The 25518-nt window shown below is 43.0% G+C and overlaps 1 protein-coding gene across 6 annotated transcripts in view; it reads left to right on the top strand.

Moving 5' to 3' along the window:
• CALCOCO1 (calcium binding and coiled-coil domain 1) overlaps positions 1 to 25301 on the top strand; it is a 161793-nt gene extending 136492 nt beyond the window's left edge. For 5 of the 6 annotated variants that reach the window (XM_033939646.1, XM_033939650.1, XM_033939645.1 and 2 more), the window contains 2 exons: positions 11216 to 11409; positions 18983 to 25301. In XM_033939646.1, the coding sequence (XP_033795537.1) occupies positions 11216 to 11402 (187 nt within the window). In that variant the 3' untranslated portion in view covers positions 11403 to 11409; positions 18983 to 25301. Of the gene's footprint in view, positions 1 to 4750; positions 5295 to 11215; positions 11410 to 18982 lie in introns of those variants that run through there. The other variant, XM_033939649.1, reaches the window with a different exon arrangement.
• The last annotated feature ends 217 nt before the right edge of the window (positions 25302 to 25518 follow it).

The raw sequence follows: 25518 nt of genomic DNA, 5'->3' as shown, positions 1-25518 counted from the left end.
TAGATTTAAAACAAACCAGAGAAAATATTTCTTCACACAATGTGTAGTTAAACTCTGAAATTCGTTGCCGGATAATGTGGTGAAATCGGTTAGCTTAGCAGGTTTTAAAAAAGATTTGGGTAATTTCCTAAAAGAGATGTCCATAGGTTATTACTGAGATGACTTGGGAAAATCCATTGCTTATTCCTAGAATGAGCAGCATAAAATCTGTTTTACTACTTGGGACCTGGGTTGGCCCCTGTTGGAAACATGATACTGGGTTTGATGAAACATAAGTCTGTCCAAGTGTGGAAATTCATATATTCTTATTTTCCAGAGTATGACATCACAATAGTTCTCAGATGCATCATGAGAGATGGTAATCTGTAGGAGAATCTCGTATTTCTGGGTGGTTGCTGGCCTTACCCTCCCCCAAGTGCTTGCTATATCTGATAGCTGGAGCTGGGGCCTCCTCGAGCTGAGGCACCTAATTTTAGTCCTAATGTGGTCAGGATTTTAAGTGATTTATATTCCCTTCCCAGTCAGGAGAAAGATGTGGTGCTGGGTCACTCAGGGGTTGTCCTTGCAAAATCACAGTCTGAGGGACAGTTTTCAAGGACTCTCAAGGTAAAAAGAATGAGTCTCTATATAAACAATCTTTTTTTTTCTTTAATCTCTTCTCTTTTAGGAAATTATCCTATTGTTACCCACCCTGAAATTAGTTGGCCTAGATAGAATCTTGGTATAGGATTTCATCTTATTCCTAGTTTAGTGACCATAAAATGAAGTTTGACTACATCAGATGTGGTTTTGATGGTGAACTAGAAAACAAAACGTGATTGCCATTGGTTTCTTAGCATTCACATAGACTATCAAGTAGCTGAAGGAAGCCTCAGGCTCCGCCTCCCTATTAGGCTGTGAAGTTGGCTCTGAGCTTTTTTTTTTTTTTTTTTCTCTTCTCTGCCTCCATCTGCTGGCAGGGGACATAAACCATTTGTTTGGATTAGTCTGGCAGGAGTACTCTATGTAAAGAAACTTAGAGGTAGGTTTAAATTTTACCTTGAACTCTGTGCTACAGCAAATTTATTAATTCTTTATAACGATCATCCAATGTGGCATTCTGAACAGCCATTTCTAGTGCAACAGACACATTATGCCTGAATCTTCAGGTAGTCTGTCTATTCCCATGAGAATTCTTGTAGAGAGCCTCATCAACATTCTTTTGCTCCACCTCCCATCTCTTCCAATTCCTCAGTTGTCTCTCTACAAGCGAGATGGTAGGGCCTGTCTTTTCTACTCGTGTTTATTTTTCTATTAAATTTGGGTTTTTTTTTACTGTTTGTCAGGCTTTTTGTACTGCAGAGGATCCCAATCTGGGACATCTCTAGCTGCAGGAGAGTTCAGACTCTTAAGGTTGGAGGTCTGCATCCAAGGGGGCAGACTGCCTTGCAGTGCACCCACTTGGACAGCCTGCACTAACAATCCGGGAGCTCAGGCATCTGTCCCTTTAGAGCAAAGCTCACCCCAGGTTTTGTCCACAGTGGGCTTGACACAGACTGAGTGGGTCCATGGCAGTTTTTTCAAAATCGGGGCCTTATCTTTTCTGCCCCCCCCCCTTCCTGACTGCATGCGTGAGGTTCCAGTGGGGGTTGAGGTCTCTGGTCAGTCATTGGGCCTAAGAGGCAATCTGAAGAGACAAGCAGATGTTATACAGATTCCCAAGTTTGTTAGGCAAAAGTTTTCACTGTAAGCTGTCTGCAGCTTCATTACATGCAGCCCCCAACACACAGCATGGCACAGCGAGTAACAGGCTGACAACCTTTTCAAACAAAATCGAAAGGGGGGGGGTCTTTAAAAGTGGAATTTTTTAATCCCAGTGTAGCTCAATCACTTCCGCCGTGGCCATCTTGGATGTCCCGATTTGAAAACAAAAGCCTCTATCTGCCTCAAAACACCTCGATTTTGATCAAAAACAGGTGTGATGCACTCCTCAGACCAAGATACCTTGGATTCATGCTAGATTTGCGTTGGATGACCTTCTGAGGGCGAGGACCAGGCAAAAAAAATCCAGGTTTGAGCTTGGGAGCAGCAAACATGCATCCTCGGCGAAGCACAGCCATGCCACTGCCGCAAAACCCCAGAAAGGAGCTTGTAAGTGACCACAGGAATGGTCTGGATATCCTAGGCAGGAGTTTATTCTGAATTCATCAGTATGATGTCTGAAGCTCATATGATTAACAAGGGCCACATGGAACATTCGGGGATCGCAGTCATGCAGGCGCTGGAAGTTCCCCCCCTAAGAGCACAGTTCCCTAGCAAAATTGCCATGTGCAAGTCGGGAAGGTCTAGTCTGAGGACTTTATATCGATACTTTACTGTCCCAGTCTGGGTCCTCAGTAGCAGGAGATACTGTTTCATGTCTGGGGGGTGGGGATGATCCAGATATGATGCAGGCCCTTGATCTCAGAGAGGGCTTGAGTGTGTGCAAGCTGTTTAAGCCCTCAGCATTTTTGGAGGTAATCATAGAATCTCTTCAGGAATTGAAGATAAGAGATTCTGCAGTCCTCAACCACACAGTGTTCGCTTATAAGCAGCACAAAAGTGCAAACCACATGTTTCCTGTCTCATCAAGACATCACAAAGATGCTAATGGACTTTTGGGAGGTCCCGGAAGGGCCCCTTTGGGTGGCCAAACCATGGCAAATCTTTATCCAATGGATTCTGAATTTAACCAGCAATTGTGCCACTGAAAATGGAATCCCTGGTAGCACAGATTACCAAGCGTACCTCCCTTCCCAGTGAAGGCAATATGGTATTAAAGAACACCCAGGACCACAGGCTGGATTTTGTTCTAAAGAAGCTATTTGCAGCCAAAACCTCGGATTTAAAAGCAGCTTCAGCAGAGTTTTTTGTCACCCATACTGCCACTCCAAGTTGCGCCATGATCTGGAGGCAATGGCTGGGAGGGATCACCAGTTTCTGATATCTGGAGTGGATTATGTAGTTGATGCTTTTTATGATCTTTTCAGAGTTGTGAGCAAAATGTCTGCTTATTCTATTTCCACCCGCAGGATGTTGTGGATCAGACAGTGAACAGAGGACTCCTCCTCCAAGGTGACCTTGAGTAAATTACCCTTTAAAGGACAATTACTCTTTGGGAAAGACCTGGACATTCTTATAGTAAGTTTAAGACTTTATCAGACAGCAGACCTTGAACCTCTAGGGGGTTAGGGCACAGTAATTTTCAAGCCTCAAGATGATATCGCTAGTTCTCAGGAAGGACTTCAGGCCAGATCGTTTCAAAGCTTGAGGCAAAGATTTGGAGGGGTCAGGTGCCCCCAGTCTTCAGGCTTCCACTCCACATTCATTCTCAAGAAGCAGTTATGATGCCAAGCCATCAGAGGGGCCTCCACACATCAGGAGGAGGTTATCAGCCTTATGGGAAGCATGGGCGGAGATCATACAGACTGCTGGATACTGGATGTTATACAGGAGGGGTATGCTCGAGTTCTTTCATCCTTTCCAGGACCTCTTTCTGGACTGTCTAGCTGGGAAGCCAGAAAAAGCAGTCAGAGTCCGAGCAGCGGTGCAAAGGCTGCTAGATCTGGAAGTCATAGAGCTCATACCAGAAGAAGACTCGGTATCCAGCAGATATTCAATATACTTCATAGTGCCCAAAAGAGTCTCAGAAAACTGGAGGCCAATTCTAGACCTCAAGGCGGTCAACGCAGCCCTCAAGATACCACCTTTCTTGATGGAGATGGTGAGGTTGCTAATTGCTTCAGTGGCACCTGGGAAATTTCTCACCTCACTGGATTGGACAGAAGCCTAACTGCACATTTCCATTTTTCTGGAGCACAGGAAGTTCTAGCGATTCCATGTCCTGGAGCAACACTTCCGTTCTCGGCCTTACCCTTCAGACTGGCTACAGTGCCACACACCTTCACCAAGGCATCTGTGTAGAACAGGTACACAGGTACATTCATATCTGAACAATTGGCCGTGCAGAGCCATTATGTGCATCCGGAGCTAAAATCAATGCTAAACCAGTTACAACTGGTTTAGTGTTGATCTTTAAAGGCATGGTAAGTTTAGAATATTGGGGCAACAGTGAATCTGTGGCATGGCTGAGATTAAAATGAGGCACAGGAAAATGAAGTAATGCACCCAAAAAGCAGTCAGAAAAGGGATTAGAATTCATATCTCAGGAACTTCCTAATGTCAAATAACAAATTGTTCTCTAAATTGATGTACAATGTAACTATAAATGTGAGACACTTTCAGTTGGCGTAAACTGTTAAATCAAACAGCCAATCAGCCCCAGACAATGCGTTTCCTGTTTATTAATTTATTTTTATCAGAACATGCAATTTAGCCAAATTCTTTACAGGTATTCAGCACTATAGCTCTTCATCAGTCCATATTTTCTACTTTGTGGTCATTTAAACGAGCATCCTTGCAAACATTTTTAAATGGAGGTTGCCTAACAGATGGTTTAAGAAAAGATGTTGAGCGGTGGCCATTTCTCCATTTAGTCTCCTTGGGTCTTTAAAGTTTTGTCATGTTCTGATTGGTTCCAACATTGTGAGGTCATCAAACCATCCTTTTAAAAGTAGGTCTAGTTCAGCCGGCAGCATCTTTGAACCGTTATTGATGTAAAGACATAAGGTACCGTCCACGCATTTGCCAGACCCTGCTTACAATAAGCCATTTCCGGTCAGTATGACAAAATGTTTCTAGGTTTGAACTTTGTTTTTTAATTTATTCACAGAGACCTTTTCGATGAAAGATCTGACAGTATTTGGAGAGGGTTCTCTGAAGCACCATCTTCATGTGAAATGCGTCAGAACCTCAACAAAACCCCCAGAACTTCAATAACCAGTGAAATTAGAAAAGAATCTTGATTATTTAAGCTAAATGTGAATTTTGTTCATTTTTGTTACGGAACTCTACAAGTGCAATATCTGATTGTACATAAGTTATAGCATTACTTTTCAAAATTTTTTCTAAGTGCTAGTGCAATGATTGAGCAGCAAGCTTATTACCGGTAGATATGAATTTAAACACACACAGTGGTGTCCATCTAGTAATTCTTGCATTAAGACTCATTTGGCACCAATATAAGTTTTAATTTCCCTATTGTTTTCCCTATTGCATTCTAGACAGCCAGTCAGGATGTCGAGTTACGTATCTTGTTTGCTTCCTCAGACTCCTATCTGCACTTCCATAAACTATTGAAAACACCTTTGTAAGATTTTTTGGAAATTAATGATTAGGTCACAAATTCTGTAATTCGCTGTTTTGTAGTCTTTTATGTAAACTGCATCGATCTAGAAGGTTTTATAAATGTACTGTAATGTAATGTTTTGGGCATTGTGACAGATCGTCATACTAAGTCATTACTAGACAGTAGACCACATGCCTCGGGGGGGGGGGGGGGAGGTGTCAAGTCATGGTTCCTTTTGAGGTTACAGACGGTCTCACTGTGCAGCAGTAGGTTTCTCTGCTCAGAGACAATTCATGGATCTAGACAGGTTCAGGGGCTCCAGTCATTCTTATGTGTCCTCTCCACACTTAGCAGCCATTACCAAGCAATCCCAATGATGTCAGGCCAGAGCCCAAGCTTCCCCAAATAGGAGGGAGACTCTCAGAATCCAAGGAGGCTTGGGTGAGGATCTATTCAGACAAATAGGTGCTGGACATCATTTGAGAGGACTACAAGCTCAAAGTTTTTTGCCCTCTTTGGGACTTCGGTGTAGATTCTCCAGCAGGAAGACCAGAGAAAGTGGCCAAAGCCATAATGAAGTAAAACAGCTTCTGGAAATTCTTTCTAGAATAAGTACCGTGCACAGAATTGGGCTTGATATACCCTCGTATCGTGCCCAAGAAAGACTCGAACGACTGGATCTTTGGTATGAACTGAGGAGCTGAGGCACTGCCCAGTGACACAAGGAGGTGGAGTTGAAAAAGTAGATGATGCTTTCTGCAGTCCTTGCAGGTGAAGGAAAGTAACCCACTTGTCAAAACTCATGCTTCTTTCTACTGGAAAGAATATTATCCATGTAAAAACATGGTGGGCAAAAAGGGCAGGATGAGGGCAGTATAGAGGCTAGGCCATAAATATGCTTAAGTGACACCCATTTAGACACCGATATTTGGCATCTATGAGGGAAATTCCATTTCTGGATTCCTCCATTTAGGCACTCAAGAATGCATGATGAGTCTGTTCTATAACAGCAACTGAGCATCCATATTCTGTTACAGAATACCAGCATAAACATGTATTGGTGCACCTTACATTTACTCGATTATAGTTACATCAGCCATTGACCAAGCATAACTACAATTGCATAAATGTGGTAGGGACACGAATAACGTACAATACTCTATAAGTTAAGTGCATATAAAACAAAATAACATAGTAAATGACGGCAGATAAAGACCCAAGTGGTCCATCCAGTCTTCTAACCATACATGCTCCATAAATTAATTTAGTTTAAATGGTCTTTTTTCTTAGATATTTCTGGGCCAGAAACCCAGAGCCTTGCCCAGTAGTGTGCTTAGGTTCCATCTACTGGAGTCTCCATCAAAGCTCACTCCAGCCCATCTTAACCATCCCAGCCATGAAAACCCTCCCCAGCCCATCCTCAACTGAATGTCCATATATGGGACACAAGCCGTGCAAGCCTGCCCAGTACTGGCCATAGTTCCTTCAATGTATACCCATTATTTTCTGATTAGAGATCCTCTGTGTTCATCCCACGCTTGTTTGATCTTGTCACTGTTTTCTTCTCCACCACCTCCCTCAGGAGCGCATTCCACCCATCAACCACCCTCTCCATAAAGAAGAATTTCCTAACATTACTCTTAAATCTACCACCCCTCAGCCTCAAATTGTGCCCTCTGGTTTTACCATTTTCCTTTCTCTGGAATAGATTTTGTTCTACATTAATACCTTTGACGTATTTGAACGTCTATATCAGGGGTCCCCAAAGTCCCTCCTTGAGGGCCGAATCCAGTCGGGTTTTCAGGATTTCCTCAATGAATATGCATTGAAAGCAGTGCATGCACATAGATCTCATGCATATTTATTGGGAAAATCCTGAAAACCCGACTGGATTCGGCCCTCAAGGAGGGACTTTGGGGACCCCTGGTCTATATCATATCTCCTCTGTCCCTCCTTTCCGGACAAACTGCAAGTTTTGGAAAGTTCATAAGAACATAAGAAGGTGCCTCCGCTGGGACAGACCAGAGGTCCATCCTGCCCAGCGGTCCGCTCATGCGGCGGCCCATCAGGCCTATCGCCTGAACAGTGGTCCCAGACTAATTTTGTAACTTTCATCTAATCCTATCCTTATAACCTACCTCTACTCCTATCTGTATCCCTCAATCCCTTTGTCCTCTAGGTACGAGAACATGTCCGGGTTTTCCCGAACATCTGGTAACTCTAGTACCTAGGAGTATATAGAATCAGGCTCATAGTCTCCAATCTGATGCTCCAATCTCCATTCTGATGCTGCTGTGGCAAAGATGGATACTGGAAGCAGGGTGGTGCCCAAGAAATTTCCCAGGGCTAGCCTGTTACATTTTGAAAGGGAACTATGGAGAGACAAATACACATAGAGACACAACCCCAAAAAGAAGAAAGTCAGGATCTCTGCAATCCTTGTCGTAGTGTGTTAAAATAAATAAATTTCAGTCACTCTACCGGGAGTAAAGATGACTTTTACAGCTGATGGCCATAAAACCAGCAGCAGAGGAGGGGACAAGATGTACAGCAGTGTCAGGACGTTCCTGAATCAATTTTCAGCATCATTAGATTCTTTTTTCCTGCAGACAGAAACGGGGAGAGATACAGAAGAAATAAAAGACAAAATGGCAAGGGAGCGAAACTGGAGCTATTTGCAAGTGAAATAGATAAAATTGCAAATTGGCTGTTACTGTTTGGTTTAGGGGTAGGGGTGGTGGTGGGGAGCCGTTAATGCAGCGTCATGTGGTTTGGAATACTGAAGCCAGAAGAAAAATTAATAATTTTTTTTTGGGGGGGAGGGGGTTTGGAAATGGGAGAGGTTCATGCCCCTTTCTGTTCAATTACAGTGTCTGGGTGCCAGCATACCCTTTTTTTTCCAGTTTCCTTTGATTTTTTGGCTTCCAGCTCAATCAGAATCTGCCAAGGCAGAAGCAATAATACCACAGCTACTTTATTGTCCCCCCCTCCCATTCAATTCCGCTTTTGCTGTGACAATTCTCTAGTTGAGGAAGATAAGCCATGGTTCCTTCTCCACAGTGTACTTTTTGCCAGCAAGCAGGTGTCACTATTACATTATAGCAAGGACTCCCTCCATCCCAAGGGCTAAGATTACACAGGCCTCTATAAAGTTCCATGCACCTACAAGCCTGAGAAGTAGGAGCTGAATTGAGGGGAACCAGCATATCTATAACACTGGACAACAAAGTTTTTTTTGCTTCAAGACTTTTGGGCATATCTTACAGGTTTTTGGCTGCTGATCACAAAAATCGTGTTTAAAATTACATAACATACCATTTTAACAAAAAAGTACATTTTTTAGAATTTCTTGTTATACTTTGTCTTATGCAATTAATAATTAATAACTGACGCCAAGATTAAGGACTGCATTTTTTTGTTAGTCCAAAGATCAGAAACATCATCAATGATGAGAGCTATAAAGATCTGTTAAGTCAGGCAAGAGAAAATCGCCTGGAAAGCATTCAAGGATGTCGTTGAGAATTTTTGTGGAAGTTAGAGCACCAAACTATATTCAACTGGTTGACAGACTTTTTATTTATTTATTTAGAAATTTCTATACCGTTTACAACTAAACGGTTTACATAGAGCATACAAAACTATGAAGTGCAACATGTCACTGAAGATGCACTTTCTATATCCACACTTGGTCTTCTTCCCCACAAATCTTGATGCAGTCGGCGATGAACATGGCGAAAGGTTTCATCAGGAGGACATTGCCACTATGGAAAAACTGGAATCTATCAAGACTAAAAAGGTTAGGGCTCTTCAGCTTGGAAAAGAGATGGCTGAGGGGAGATATGATTGAAGTCTACAAAATCCTGAGTGGAGTAGAATGGGTACAAGTGGATCAATTTTTCACTCCATGAAAAATTACAAAGACTAGGGGACACTTGATGAAGTTACAAAGTAATAATATTTTTAAAACCAATAGGAGGAAATATTTTTTCACTCAGAGAATAATTAAGCTCTGGAACACATTGCCAGAGGTTGTGGTAAGAGCAGATAGTGTAGCTGGTTTTAAGAAAGGTTTGGACAAGTTCCTGGAGTTAAAGTCTATAGTCTGTTATTGAGAAGACACGGGGGAAGCCACTGCTTGGCTTGTATCGGTAGCATGGAATATTGCTACACCTTGGGTTTTGGCCAGGTACTGGTGACCTGGATTGGCCACTGAGAGAACAGGCTACTGGGCTTGATGGACCATTAGTCTGACCCAGTAAGACTATTCTTATGTTCTTAATGGCTGGCTGACTATTGGACACTGCAACGAGATGCACCAGACATAGTACAAACGAAAATCAGCAGGAAAACACTTGTAGCCACAGCGAACTATCACAGCATATCAGAAACTTTGTGCATTAAAACATGTTATAGTCTATTAAAAATATCACTGTGTTTCCCCAAATTCCTAAGTGATAACAGTCAGTAAGAAATTATATTTGTGTTTATTTTGAAGGGGGGTCTATCATAATCACCAGTTTGTTTTAAGGAAGCAAAACTTTTGGAAAAATGTGTTGTCCAGTGTAATTTGATCCAAAATAAACCATCTTGGAAGAAGACTGGAGACTTTACTCTCCAGGGCTTCAGTTCTCACTGGAGTCCGTGAGAACCAAAAACTATTGCCCATAGTCGGTGGGCATCAAACTCGGTGTCTATGTGTCTGCCTTGTTGAAGCCACTCTCAGCACAAAATATTGAGTGAAAGGGTAAAAAGACTGCACTTCTCAGAGATATGAATATATTTGGGTGGTAGTATCAAGAAAGAACTTGAAAATGCAAAAGAATTTTGGGTGTTCACAGCAAATATAGTACTTGTTGGATCAAAAGGTTAAAGAAAGGCTTATAGCAGTGAAACAGATCAATCTCTCATAAGCAATGCTCAGATGAATTTTGCTCTGAGATTAAATTTATTCTGGCATTGACTTGATTCTCATCATAGCTAAAGCAGTCCACCGGACTGTTTCTTTAGATATGTTCTAAAGCAGTGATCTCAAACTCGCAGCCCTGCCAGGTGCTATTTTGAGGCCCTCGGTATGTTTATCATAATTCCAAAAGTAAACTAAAACAGTTTCTTGATCATGTATCTCTTCAGCTATAAATTACAATATTATTAAGACTTAGCCAAAAGGAAAGATTTATAAACTATAAAGAGTTTTTACCTCATGCAAAATTGTCATTTCTTTAATAAGACATTAACTATTTTTCTGCGGCCCTCCAAGTACCTATAAATCAAAAATGTGGCCCTGCAAAGGGTTTGAGTTTGAGACCCTTTTCTAAAGCTTGCATCTGAGGAGAAAAAAACAGGAAGAAAAGGCATCTGGATTCCAAATTACAAAGAAAGCACTAGAACTGGGAGTGGCCAGGGCACTGTCCTAGAATCGAATGCTAAAATGCATAAATCTCCAAGTCTTGAACTTTATCACATTCAAAACTCTGCACCACCACAATAGCTTTATGTCAGATTCTGGTGATGCCTAGTATACTTTTTATTATGAAATGTAATTTTTTAACCATCTTAATTCACCAATCTTGACATCTGAAAGAAGTATAAATAAATGAGGGAAATCTCTCTAGCATTGTGGGTTGCTGGTATCACTCTGTAGCTTCTCTTTTCTCTAGGACTGTGGGGCTCTTGACATCGTTTCTGGTTCCTGTTTCATTTGTAGGTTGGATGGTGGGTTCGGAGAGGTAGCTTGCCCTACTCAGTTTTACCTTCGCTTTGCTTAATCAATTTGATAGATGAGGAGCTTGGCTTGACTTGCTTCGGGCTCCTCTCTGCTTTGGCAGTTAAGTGGGAAGGAGAAAAAGGCAAACTACAGCCTGCTTCTTGTATTTCTGGTGCTCTGGAAGCACTTGCTGTCTTACACCTCCCAGGTGGAAAGCATAGGTTCTCTAGGAATGTATGCATTGTGCCTTGAGTGCACTCTAATTGTGATAAAACTGTTGATATTTATCTTGTGTCTTTCTACAGTGACTGTGTGGAAAAGAATGAACCAGAGGCAGACGGCAGGCAGACGGGAAGACCTAACAACTGCATGTGGAAAGAGTGCCCCATCTGCAAGCAGCGCTTCCCACCACAGTGTGACACGAATACTCTTGAGCAGCATGTAGACAGCCACTTCTTCTTCAGCACTCATGAACCCTTCATTTTTGAGTGACCTTCAGGTGACCTTCAGAACAGTTTTTCAACTCTGTGTGTCTTCCCTTTTTCCATTATTCCCCTTCCTCTATTCTCCCTCCTTTCAAGATTTTTAAGCTATCCTCCTCTCCTTCCAGCTTTAGAGTATCTGCAGGAATCTTTTCTTGTTAAAAATTTCTCACTGATGGAAGTCTGGAAATGAGGTTACTGTCATCAATATTTTGGCTTCTGTTTACAACTGTACAAAAATAGCAGATGGTTAAAAAAATTCCAAGATTGCAAGAAAGGGAAAGCTAAATATCTGGAAAGGACTGAATAATGCAGAGGATCTTTCAGCCACATTTCTACAAATGAGCTATCTGCTCAGCATGAGCTGTCTGTTAATTCATATGTGGCCATCAGCATTCTGTACCATGTCGCTCACAGAAATCAGATGTCCCTGCTGGCTGAGTCTAGTTATCTTAGCAAAATCACAGATAAGCTCAGAAACATCATAGCCCACACGGAGCGGTCAGATCCAGTACACCTGATGTAACTTGCACCTCCTTAGCTGGCACGGATATTCCCAAGCGCAGAGAGACAAAAGCTCTGAGAAATATGAAAGTAATAACTGATAACAAAATGTGATTGGTGTGTAGAAAAAGTGTTTATATGCCGTATGAATGCTTTTGCAATATGGCAAAAAAATGGGGCTTTCTCCTTTGTGTTTTTTTAGTGCTTCTTAGATCCTCCTCTCACTTGTTAGGGTGATTGTGCACTAGATATATAGTGTTTTCTCCATCTTCTTTGCCAGTGTTACAGCTGTTGCATAGCCCCTTTGCCTCTGTTACTAATGCTGACCATTTGAACATGGCAAGAAGAGGTAAAGAGACAGGGAGGTAGAAGTAGCTGTACAGAAAGGGAAGGAAAGAGAGGATTTTTATCTTTGTATAGCATTTGCAATAATGCGAAAGCACAGCTTGAAACAGGAGATTTCTTTTTAGATACATGTCAGCTGGATAAAAGAAAGGGCAAGGAGAGAGATGAGGAAAAAAAGCAGTAATTCTGGCAAGGTTTGCTTTCATGGGATGTGAGGCCAGGCATGCTGATGCTGACGCCTGCTAGGGTGGTAGAGCTCTGTCCCTGAGTGACCTCATTATTCCCTAATCACTTACTGCTGCAGTCTAGTGCCATTAACATTAATCCAATAATAACAGGATCACCTCTTTAACATCTGCTGGTTTTGTTAAGAGTGTCGGGCTTATAAATAATAGCAGTAATTTGCCTATCATCCAACAGAATGGGGAACAGCTCATGCCATTACCACCGCCACTGACAGGCCCAGTGGGGATTTTAACTGCATGGCGCTGCTGCCATAGTCAATAACACTGGCTAGAGCATGGCTAGAGCATCCCCTTTCTCCCTAGCATGTGCTTTAACCCTTCCTTTCTTGTGTGGAAGTACATCTGATATTGGATTTTTTTTTTTCTTCGGAACTGACTTGAGAGCTTTTGCAAATCTCACCCAAAACAAGCCTGTAGTGGGATTTCTTCCTAAGTTCTGACGTTTTCTAAAAATCAGTTTACAAAGGTGGTCTTGTCAGGTAGACCTCCCAGGTACATGTATGCATATACAGTAAATAACACAATATATTTAGTAGGCAGGACTTAAGTGTCTGGGTGGCCTTCAATAGTAAGCGTTAGCTAAGAAAGTTTACAAGCTGCTCACCATAGCAGCTTTAGAATCTGCTGGCTTTAAGGTGAATGAGTTTAAATGGGGCGCTTTCAGTAGATGCTGTTTGGTTGGCCATACAGAAGAGAGAATGGGATTGAAACTGGCCAAGATGTAGTGTCTGTTTTAGTTAGCATGGATTGAGCATTATAGTGGGTTAAGATAGGCATTACAGCTAGTGAGACAAATCAAGATAGTGTGCATGAAGGTGTCTCATACATGAAGAGCACAGATGATGCTACAGGGGGAAAGTTCTATTTTGTTTCCTTAAATCCAAAAGATCTGCTTTGTTGAAGAATCCACTGTTTTGTTCAGGGCAAACTTAAGGGACTGTGGTGCCCTAAACCAGCTTTTGTATGGGCACTCCCCCTCCACACACACAATCCAATCTCTCTCTCTCCAAGTCCCCCCCCCCCATGATAAAGGGCATCAAAATCACTATTCCATCTAGGTCCCTCATAGTCCAGAGTCTCTTCCCTCCCCCTGCCCACAGTCTAGTATCCACCTCTCTCGCCACCGCTGCCCCCACCCCTCCCCCATCCAGACTACCATCAAATTCCTAGAGGGCACCAGCAACAGCAGTGATTCACACATTCTGCCTATGGCTAGCCCCTGAGCCTTCTCCCATATAGCCCCACCAGAAACAGGAAGTTGTATCGGAGGAGGTGGGACATGGAAGAAGGAAGTCTTTTGAGACAGCCACTGCCATTGTTCATGTGAATCACTGACACTAGAAATTTGGAGGTAGACTGGGGGGGGGAAGGAAGACAGAGGAGGGGATGTCAGTCTGCAAGGAGCCTAGAGGGAACAGTGATTTTGGTGTCCTTTATCACTGGCACCCTGAGCTAGTGCCTCACCTACGGGCCAATGCTCAAAACCTAATGCCAGTGCTAGAGACGATTAACACCAGCATTAGGGTATGCAGAATGCTCTAATGGTTCCTGCTTCAGTGCTAAAACCATTAGCACAGACCACATTTAAATGCATTAAAAAAGGGCTGTCTAGCACTTTTAACGCTGGAAACTAATACCTGGTCCAGGGCGGTGTTAAAGGTTGATTGGGAGAAAAAGTGTCTAAAGGCACCCCTTCTCTCCCACTAACCCAACCACCCTTCTCCACTGAACGTGATCCCCCCGACCCTACCCCACTTCCCCCAGTCATGCCAGTCTGGGCCTGACCCCTCCCTCCCCTCCCCCATAGTTATCGCTGGCACTGGTGATTTTAACATGGCTTGAATTTGCATGCTGCTCCGATTTCTCAGCTCTGGATTTACGGTAGAGTTTCCTTCACCACAAATCTTTTGTGCATGGGCCCACTGGTCTATAGGTTGAGGCAGCCCTGGTTTATGGATAGTCCCTCCTTTTGACTGCTTTACAGCTCAGGTGCCTCTAATCTGATATGTTTCAATTGCAGGATAGAGAAGTATTCAGTCCTTTTCATAGGGTCCTATTGGAGCAGTGTTTTCCCAGCTCTTTCCAGGTGTCACATCTAACCACTTGAGTTTTAAGGATTGCCACAATGAATATGAAAGAGATAGATATACATGTCCTGGGTCTCCAAGGCATGCAAATATATATCATGCTTATTCTTAATAGATATTGTGTAATCCAGACTGATTATTTGTGCCTCCAAAAGTTGATTGGTACACACCGCTGTAGAGCTTTAGAATACTGGCAGATATGAAACATGGTAGCTGAATTACCCTAATAAACCATGGCATGGCTTCCCTATAAAACCAGACAGGGAAGTCATGTGTAGTTTCTGGCATTTCAGCTTTCCAAATAACTGTTTTACTGGTTCATGCAGCTGATGGGGTCTCTCTGCAGGTCTTGTCTTCACACCATAATCTAGCTTCAATTGCCATTCTATCCTATGCAGTAGCTACATGGAGGCCATGCTTTTTCCCCATCATACTCCCTTGGGACAGAGAATAATGGGGCATACAAGATAAGGGCATTTTTAGAATGTATAGCCGCCATTAGTTGTGTTAAATATATTCATCGTTGCTTCATTCCTTCCTTTTTAAACTCTTCCTGTCAGCAGCCAGGGTATCTGAGAACAGCGTAGAGCTACAGGACACTTGGAAGTAGGATTACCATATGGCTCCAGAAAAATGAGGATGGATTGAGACATCCAGGTTTTAGTTCCATTGAAAGCAATGGAAGTAAAACCCAGAAGTCTCAAGCCGTCCTCCTTTTTCTGGAGCCATATGATAACCCTACTTGGAAGGAATTTCATTACTCATCAAAGTGTGCAGTGCTAAGCAGACATGGCTCTTCAAGGACCCTCATTGTTGTTCTTTTACCTCTCAAAGATCTCATAACAAAATATAGTTGAAAAAAAAAAGTTTTTTTTTAACCCAGCTGACTAGTGCTGTATACCAATAAAGTAGACTGTGAAGACCTTGTAGGAAAGTGTTGGGAATAAGGCTAGAAATGGTTTGTAACACAGGAGGAGAGGCCTGCAGATATTGCAATAGCGCCTGGAGATAAATACACAATTCATAAAATCTGAAAGTACAGAGAGCTGTTTGCCAGTTCAATAGACTTTCAGTTAACCGGCACCATGGGGATTGGTAGATACTGGATAACTGTAGTTTCTGGTTGCTTGAGAGTTTATATTAGAATCCCCCCTGAAGACCACTGTCGCTGCTGTCCTCCCACTTCAAACTCCTTCCCCCTCCCCAGGCTACTGACACTGCTGCCTTCCAATTCACTGCCACCCGCATTGCTATCTTCCACTGCAAACCTACTCCCCTCCCAAGGCCACCGGCACTGCTCTCCTCCCTTCGTGCCCAAGATGATTGGTGTTGCTGTCCACCTCCTCCCACCACTGACCGGCACTGTGCTTACCGTATGTGTACCAATGCTGAAAGAGCGTCATGCCGATGTTCTACATTGGGCCACTGCGGGGCCTTGAGCATCTGCACATGCTTAAGGCCTTCCGACTCCCACCCTCTCTGAGATTCTCCTGAGGGAGGGAACTAGAAGGTCTTGAGCATGCATAGATGCTCAAGGCCTCGCAGTGGCCCAGCACAGAACATCAGTGTCAGACTCTTTCCGCACTGGCATGCATATGGTAACAGTGTCGGTCAGTGGGGGAGGAGGTGGACAGCAGCACCAATCATCTTGGGCACGAAGGGAGGCCGGTGGCCTGGGAAGGGGAGGCAGTTTGTACCGCCAGTGACTTTGAAGGGATTTTGAATTGGAGGGTAGCAGCGACGGCCTCAGGGGGAGGATTTGGAGTGGAGAGTAGTAGTGAAGGTGGTCTCGGGGAGGGGGGGAGGGTTTTGCCAGTTGCTTGAGTTCTGGTTAACCGAGAGTCTACTGTAAATGCATTTCTTTGTCCACTATCTGTGCTGGTTGCCGTGCTCTGAGGGAGGGGAAGAGAACTTTGACTCAAACGTAGAAAATGACAACAGATAAAGACTAGATAGCTAAGCTATCCAGTCTGCCCATCCACACCATCTGCTGCTATTCCTTCCTCTCCTTTATAGATCAAGCTTCTGATTTTGGGTCAGTGTGGATAAGCATGTGCTAAGAAACAGGCAGCAGTTGAGCCTCTTCTACTACCCACTCAGTGTACATACAAAGCCTGTCTCTCGATATACACAGTAGGGAATGGCACAGGGACAAATTTGTCCCTGTGGTATCTATCTCCATTCCTGTCCCATCCCCGTGAGTTCTGCCCCATCCCTGCAAGCACAGTCAAGTTAAATCAAGTTTATTAGGATTTTATATACCGCCTATCAAGGTTATCTAAGCGGTTTTTACAATCAGGTACTCAAGCATTTTCCCTATCTGTCCCGGTGGGCTCACAATCTATTTAAGGTACCTGGGGCTATGGAGGATTAAGTGACTTGCCCAGGGTCAGAAGGAGCTGCGCAGGGTTTGAGCCCAAAACCCCAGGGTGCTGAGGCTGTAGATCCAACCACTGCGCCACACACTCCTCATCTGCACAAGCCTGGGAACACTTAAAATCAAGTGTTCAAGACTTGTGCAAATGAGGACAGAGCTTACAGGGATGGGACAGGAATGGAGATGGATCCCATGGGGACAAATTTGTCCCACGGCATTCTCTAAACACCGCAAGCAGCAGAGACCACTCACTAATAACTACAGATTGTAATCTGCTCTTTAGTCTTTTACTCTAATGGCAACCCCCCCCCCTCCCATACTCACACACTTAGTACACTGTCACTTACATCTAGTTACACTTACATATATAAGCATGAAGGAGCTCAATCCACTGAACAGAGTACACAACAAACCGCATGCGGCACAACACATGCACATCTCCTTTCTCATTCAGTCAGTATGAGGGCCAAAAAGATGTCTTCAGTCCTTACCATGATATTTGCTTCTGCTGGATTTTGAATGCTTTCCTCAGTGTGTTCCAATTGGGGTGCTGCCCTAAGGTCTCCCACCTAGAATCCATTGTGGCGGTCTCATACATTGTGCAAAGTTATTCTAGGTTTTCAGTTGGGAATGATGTTTGCTGGGGGGTTTTTGTGCTTTTTTAATCTTTTTGTTGTGATTATGAATGAAGCTATATTCTAGATACTGCATACTGTAGTCACATTAAGATAGTAATCACACTAATGGTAAGAGATAGGTTGCCTGTTTTTATCCCTGTGTTTATTATTAACCTCACTTTTGGTGCAGGGCTGGATTAAGGAGAAGGGCAAAGGTGTAATTTGCCAGAAGCATTTCCCATATTCCCAATGCAGACCTGCAGTATCAGCTGTTCTGCAGCTCTTGCAATTTCACTCATGTCTAACTTAACAGGGAAGACTGCATTGATCCATAGTTTTTAGCTAGTCCTGCCATCAAGCTCCACTTTCCCTAAGAAACACAGGCGTAGCTCAGCCAGTCCTGGAAAACATGGAGCCTGTTGGCAACCCATGGTAATAGCTCAGCTGGCTGAACTATCATCCTCTATCAGGGCCACCAAAGGCACTCTGCCCAATATGAAAAGCTATTTAAGTGGGCAGGAAAGGCTCAGTGAGCCACCTAACCCCTGATATTCAGCAGCACTAAACCAGGCTCTGCCACCCATGCTGAAAGTGGGCAGATCAGGGGTGGCATTGAAGGAGAGCTAGCAGTTATACAGGCTCTGGCAATATTCAGTACCAGAACCCACAGAGTTAACCCAGCCAAGTTAGGACAACTCAAAAGCTGTCCTAACTTGGCTGAGTTAGCCGTGCAGTTCCTGGCACTGAATATTGAGTGGACCTCACTTGACCTTTTTTTTTCTAATTCCCTGAGCCCCCTCCCACCCCCAAAGCACTCCTTCCCCATTCTGTGTGTCATAACTCTCTCCCTCCCCCCCCCCCCCCGGCCAGACTTACCTATATTCTTGGTGGTTCAAGTGGGGGCAGGAGTAAACCTCACTCACTGCTGCCCCTTGTGGCTGCTTTAAGAAAATGGCTGCCATGACTGCTTACAACATCAAGTACCATGAGCTGCCACGAGAGGACGTGGCAGGAGTAAGTGGGCTTTGCTCCTGTCCCCATCGTCCTCACTTGGACCACCAGGGATACAGGGAGATCTATCTGGACCAGGGGAGGGGTTTGTGACTCGTAGACTGAGGGAGGGCCTGCATAACTATCTTATGTGGGTCCCAGCTGAATATTGGCCAGGATCTGTATAAACTCCAGAAACCAGTGCAGCACCATTTAGCCCCAGATATTCAGTGCCAGGTCCCACACCGAGCCCAGCACTGAATATCTGAGACCAATTTAGTCAGCCATAGTCACTGTTTTAAACTGAATATTATTTGGACTGAAAAAACACAGGAGACCAATCCCTGTTGTGCTCTTTGGGGCAACGGGATCGAAAACAAATTTAATTAATTAATTAATTTAATTAAATGTGGTCCTTCTTTCAGTTCTCTGAATTTGTCATCTTGGTGAACTACTATTGTCATCACCTTTGGCTGGTGAATTTTGGGAACCTTGCCAGTTTTGATGCCTTAGCCGCTCCATGCATGAAAAAAAAGTCAAATGTCGTTCATTGCCTGAATTCAGCTTCAAGAAGAAGTATGATGGGCTTGAAAATCAGCTCCTCTGGCCATAGTTTGGGGACTCTGTAAGCCTAATGCGCCTGCTTGACCTGTACTTTCATCCATCTGAGGTAGATGACAACCAATTGCTATACAGGCAATAAGAATTGTTCAGTCATTTTGCACACTTCTTTGGATTATTAATGAGAGTAATGACGTTAAAACACAGATGTGACCTGTGTAAAGAAGAGGTAACTGGCTAGGGATTCTGTATATCCATGAGATGCTGCTTGCACTAGTATATAATGACTGCATCTTATAGATCTGAAGAGTTGTGGCAGAGGTGATGAGTGGAGATAGAGAAGTTTGAAAATACCCCAGTTGCCTTACATCTTTAATCCAGCTCTGGTTTGGTAGAGTTTTTGCTAAGCATCACATTACTGTTTAAAGACAATTTCTTATGCTGAGGGAGGGGGGGGTTCTGTGCCCCTCTTCTCGCTTGACACCATATAAGGGGATAAACAGCCCTGTGAAAGTGGAAAGGGTCTCGCTAATGTCAGTATTACATTGACATTTGTTGAACTGTGCCTTTGAATGTGGAGGTATTGCTACTTCCAAAAGGAAATCCACAATATCTTCCATGGTATGCAGTTACTGTTGTCTGGTTTTGAGTGTATGGGTTTTTTTTTCTGTTCTCACTTGTAAAAGAGCCTCCTGACAGCTACATGAGAAATGCACGTCTTTCTAATATATTGGTTTTGAGATCCACACATACAGTGGGTCTATGTGGTTGATAGATGCAATAGACATTATCATGACTTGTGACACACAGATTACAAAAAAATTATTCACTGAAGATTGTCTAGGCCAGTGGTTCCCAATACTGTCCTGGAGGACCACCAGCCAGTCGGGTTTTTGGGATAGCCCTAATGAATATGCATGGAGAGAGATTTGCAGATAATGGAGGTGACAGGCATGAAAATTTGCCCCATGTATATTCATTAGGGTTGTCCTGAAAACTTGACTGGATGGTGGTCCTCCAGGACAGGGTTGGGAACCACTAGTCTAGGCTAAGCCTGTACTGAGATTCCAAGCATAGATTGTTGGCTTAAGAGAAACTCAGATGGTCAGGCATCACACCATAGCGCCAGTGTGGGTAGGAGAGGGCAAAGGGGGTGAAGAGGCTATAAAATAAACCCACCAGGGTGTTTTTAAAAAAACAAACACCCACTGGGCAGGAAAATCAAATCAAAAAATTGATTCAATAGGCTGAATCGAATCGAATCAAAAAAAAATTTTTTTTGTGACTTGGGCAGCATTAGTACCTACTGCCCAACAGGTAAGAGGGAGGGACAGTAAGAAGTGCAGTAGTATCTCAGAACCAGCAAAAATCTTTGCTTGAAAATGTACGAGGGCTTACCTACCAGGGGCGATAACTCTGTCAAATTTTCTTTCCATCTATTGGCAAAAGCTCTTGTACAGCAAGATAACTGAATAATTGGGACTGAGAATACTTGTTTACTGTGTGTCTTCACTGTTGCCTTTGATCCCGCTGTCACAGGGCTGGGGAAGAAGAGCAGTTTCTCCATTTACAGCCACTCTTCTCCTGATTAGCAGGGAATATCTTACTGCCAGATTTATAAGAACATAAGAATTGCCATATCGGGTCAGATAGAAGCCCAGTAGCTTGCTTCCAGTAGCGGCTAATCCAGGTCACAGATACATGGCAGATTCCATACTACCGACCCAATGGATAAGTAATGGCTTTCCCTGTGTCTACCTTAATAGCAGTTTTTGGACTTTTACTACAGAAATCATTGCTTTACAACAATAATTTTATGTAGCAGTGAGTTAAACTTACCTATTAAATTTTAATATTTTAACTATTCTATATACCACTTATATCCTAAGTGGTTTACATTCAGGTACTTTATCATATTTCCCTATCTTTCCTGGTGGGCTCAAACTCTATCTAGTATACCTGGGGCAATGAGGGGTTTAAGTGACTTGCCCAGGGTCACAAGGAGCAGTGAGGGATTTGAACCCCCAGCCTGAGGGTACTGAGGCTGTAGCTCTAACCCCTGCGCCACACATAAACTATTATCTCACCTAGGATTGGAGTTTTTCCTTTCCATCTCTGTTCTTTCACTTTCTTTTATATATTTTAGTCGTTCTTGATTTATTTTAAACTATTGTCTTCTGCCTTTTACAGTTTCCTGTTGTCTCTCTTACCATCTACTTTCCTCTTTCCATCCCCAGACTTCTCTTTCCCTGTCGCCCTTCCTCAGTCTCCTGTATAACATTCACATTTTTCATGCCAGCCTTGCTTTGAAGTCTTCTTTCCCTAACCTTCTCCTTCTGGCTCCCTATTACCCTTCCCCAAAATATCTACCCTAGCTAGTGCTTCCCAAGGCTTTTCCTGAGAATGAGTCCATTTTACTGACTCTTAATATCAAGCAGTGTCAGCCCTAACTATTCCCCATGCCTCTGCTCAAGGTTGACTTGCACCATCAACTGATCACACTACTATCCCCACTTACTATCAAGTCCACAGAGGCTGTTATAACATCAAATCCTGGGGGGGTTTCTCACAGTCCTAAATGAGAATTTAGTGGTCCCATCTGACTTTGTGATACACAATTTTGAGGAAATGCTCTGCCCATTGCTACTGTTATTTCACACACACACCCCGCCCTGCCTCCCCCAGCACCTCTGTCTTCTCACCATTATTTTCCTCCTGCAGCTTCTATCTATTCCCTCTGTTACTGTCCACACAGTTTCCCTCCCTCTAGCCTCTACAGTCAGCAGTATCTGCCTTCAAGAACACCTCCCTTTCTTCACTTGCTGCTTCTCCCCCCCCCCCCCCAACACACACAACATCAGCACCCCAAACTCTGGAAGGCCTTGTACCAGAAAGCCTCTGATGCTGGTAGCATCCTCTTGGACCAATTATACCTGATCTGCAGAAAAGGTCCAGCAGTGTCCATCTTCAACACTGCCATCTCTGAAAATTTTCAGAGATGATCAGGCATAAGGCAGGAGTAAGTGGGCCTTGCTCCTGCCTAAAGGTGTATTAGGAAGGGGGGTCTGGAGGTCCGGGAGAGTAGGAGCCCTTTTGTGGAACTAGGGGATATCCAGTGGGCCACCACAGAGATCTATGAGGTTGATGGGTAGAAAGTCCAGGGGCCTAATTTGACCACAATAAACTCTTGTGGGAATGGGGGCTGGGAGGTGCAAGTAAACTTTGGGCCAATTGGAAAGATTGGGGTAGGAAGATCCAGGGTCCCACTTGGGCCACTACGGATTCTCTTGGGAAGGAAGTTCAAAAGGGCCACCAGGTTGAATCAACCCACTTAGGTCACTGAATTTTTTTTTTTTTGGGGGGGAGGTATAACAGGGCCACTTGGTCATTGGTGCATTATGGGAAAGGGGATCAAGGGAGGCAAAAGGTATATCACACTGGTTCGAGGGATAGTAGCATCCCTGCAGCACCCCAGCACCATTATCTATGCCTCAGGGAATTGTGCAGTATTTTGAATTTTTTGGCATTTTGTAACCTGAGGTCCTAACCTTTCATGCCCTTTGCTAGGCTAAAAGCTAAATAAACAGATCCATATTTACAACCTGGGCATTTAATAATTGCTTCATTGAGTAATGTTGCTTGAACCAAAATATTTGATGTACCATTTATTATTTACACCAATTATACAACTCATAAGAATTTTCTAAGATGAAGACATATAGGAGCCTCCTAGACCACAGGGGCATGTTTTAGATTTGAAGGAACTCTTGAATAGCAAGATAACTGGATGATGGTTCTGCTGGCCCTGTAAAAGATCTAGTTTTCATCAGGATCAGCAGCACTCCTAGTGCTCTGCATTACACCCTAAATGAAAATAAGGATAAGAAACCATCTTCAGCTGGAACATCTTACCATGGAAAGGTTTCTCTCCAGTGGCAACATAGATTACAAAACCCAGAAGATTTTACAAAGTATTTCCCAAACTATTTTTCATTTTGTTTTATTATAAGTAGGGTTTAATTTGTAGACAAAAGGCTAGAACTGTGTATCTGGGTAAGGGGGCAGGAGCAATAGTAGAGGAGCTGGATTAGAAAAAGTGACTGACTTATCTGCACTGCTTCAGACTCATCTTCTAGTCTCCCCTTCTCTTTTAGAACCTGCCTGGAAGGGCGGAGCTGAAGCAGAACATTCCTGCTGCTCTGGAGTCTGAAAAGAAGTGCCCTCCCCCAGAAATTCAGCCATGACAGATTCATATTCTTAAATCCTGCACAAATAATGCCCAATGCTTTCCTTTCCAATGTGGGTTGCTGGGTCACTCCACTGAAACTGAGCCAAGCAGTTTGATAGCAAGATGGGATTTAGATTCTTTTTGAGGGACAGAATGAGAATTTGATGGGGCAGTTGTGTAGGTGCATGGAGACTAGCTCTGACTTTCATGTTCTGCTGAAATCCAGACATATTTTAGCATAGATAGATATACGCTTCATAAGGAAGTAGCAGGATTAAGTAAATACAATCCCAGACTCCACCATCATCTGGTCTGATTTAAATCAGAGTGTATTTTGTTCTGGGGTGATTATATGACTATGGCCTCCTTTTACAAAACTGCAAAAGCAGTTTCTAGCACGGGGAGCCGCGCTAAATGGGCCGCGCAGCTCCCGATGCTGATTGAGTTCCTGTGAGAGTCGGGAGCAGCGCGGGCCATTCAGTATGGCTCCCGGCACTAGAAACTGCTATTGCAGTTTCGTAAAAGAAGGGATATGTATTGTATGACAGGCTCATCACTTTATATGTACATGATAGAAATGTGATTCCTGATGTTGGTAGAGAAATAGGAATTATATCTGTCTTCATGTAATGGAACAAAACCAGAATTGTTGTAGCTGGCGTGGAGCCATCTGATAACTCGTGTCACCATCACTGTCAGTATTGGAATTAAACTATGACAATGCAGTGCTTCAACAGGTAGAAATTAAAATTTACCTTTGCTGACCTAGAAATTTCACTGTCATTAGGATTCCTTAGGGCAGCGTTTCCCAAGTCTGTCATGGAGTACCCCCTTGCTAATCAGGTTTTCAGAATATCCGCAATGAATATGCATGAGATCATTAGCATACACTGCCTCTATTGTATGCAAATCTCTTTCTTGCATATTTATTGTGAATATGTGACTGACAAGGGGATATCCAGGACCAAAATGGGAAATACGGTCTTAGGGTTATTTGGAGTCTTTTATGGTGAGCATATTAGGGAGGAGCAGTCAGAATGTTTTTGTTTTGTGTCATTTCCAGGATTGTTCATTTTGTCCATTTTATCATCATGGAAGCAAAATAGTTGCATACACTTTTGGAAAGAGTACATACTTTTCCTGCTAGTACATTCCTGCATACTGTGTTCGCACATATGCAGTGCTTTACACATTGCAACGATTCGTGTATATGCAATGATTTGAATGGTACTATCATGAAAAGAGTGTACCCTTTCTGTTCATAGTGCCCGCTCTTTCAAAACAATATGTGCTGTTATTGGTACAGTATATGAAAAAGATACAACACGGGATACATCATTGACATTTCCTATATCATTGCAAAAGATAGCTCATCCCTAAAACATGATGTTCAATCATTTGCAATTTAGCACAAATTCCAGGGTACCAGGTATATCAGAAATTCAAGTTAAACGAGCTTTGGGCTGCACGGAAGTAGTCTGATATTAAAATGAGTTGAGGCACTGAGAAATATTCATTATAAAGAGAAACACGCTTTTATGATGGAGCCATGATATATCTCAACTAATTCAGCCAGTGTCAACTATTTAAATATGGAACTTTTCATGTAGTGTACAGACTTGAAATCAATATTCCATAGATTGTACAGGCTCCTATATCTACATGTACTAAGTGTGACAGCTTTGCATGTTTAATGTGGTTTATGCTGATAATAGCCAATCACTGCACACACTATAAAACTAATATATGAGAAATATGTGCATTATCCCATGAGGCTTTTTCTTTCAAGTTTAAATTAAGAAAAGTTAAATGTGTTGCAAACAGTGCAATGCTGTGTGAAATATAACAAGCAATAAGATATTTCACGTGCAAAGATCTGTACTGTATAGTGTACATATATATATATATTTATATTATATGCATAAAACTCTTCTAATAAATATGATCTTTCAGCACCACTGTGTCCTTTTTTATTTTTTATTTTTTGCTTTAAATAGAAAAAATGGTTCGTGCTTTAAATTATACCATATTGGTGATTTTGTCATAATGTCCCACCATGTAATCCAATGAAAATTGTTTTCCTTTGGGATTCTGATGACATCAAGAAGCTATTTTCTCTGGTCCTATAAAAGCCAGTATTCTACCTTAGTTCTATGGTGGGTGTGAAATTCT

This window comes from Geotrypetes seraphini, chromosome 3, assembly GCF_902459505.1.
Source record: "Geotrypetes seraphini chromosome 3, aGeoSer1.1, whole genome shotgun sequence".
NCBI classification, from domain to species: domain Eukaryota; kingdom Metazoa; phylum Chordata; class Amphibia; order Gymnophiona; family Dermophiidae; genus Geotrypetes; species Geotrypetes seraphini.
This window is presented reverse-complemented; position numbering and strand designations above follow the sequence as displayed.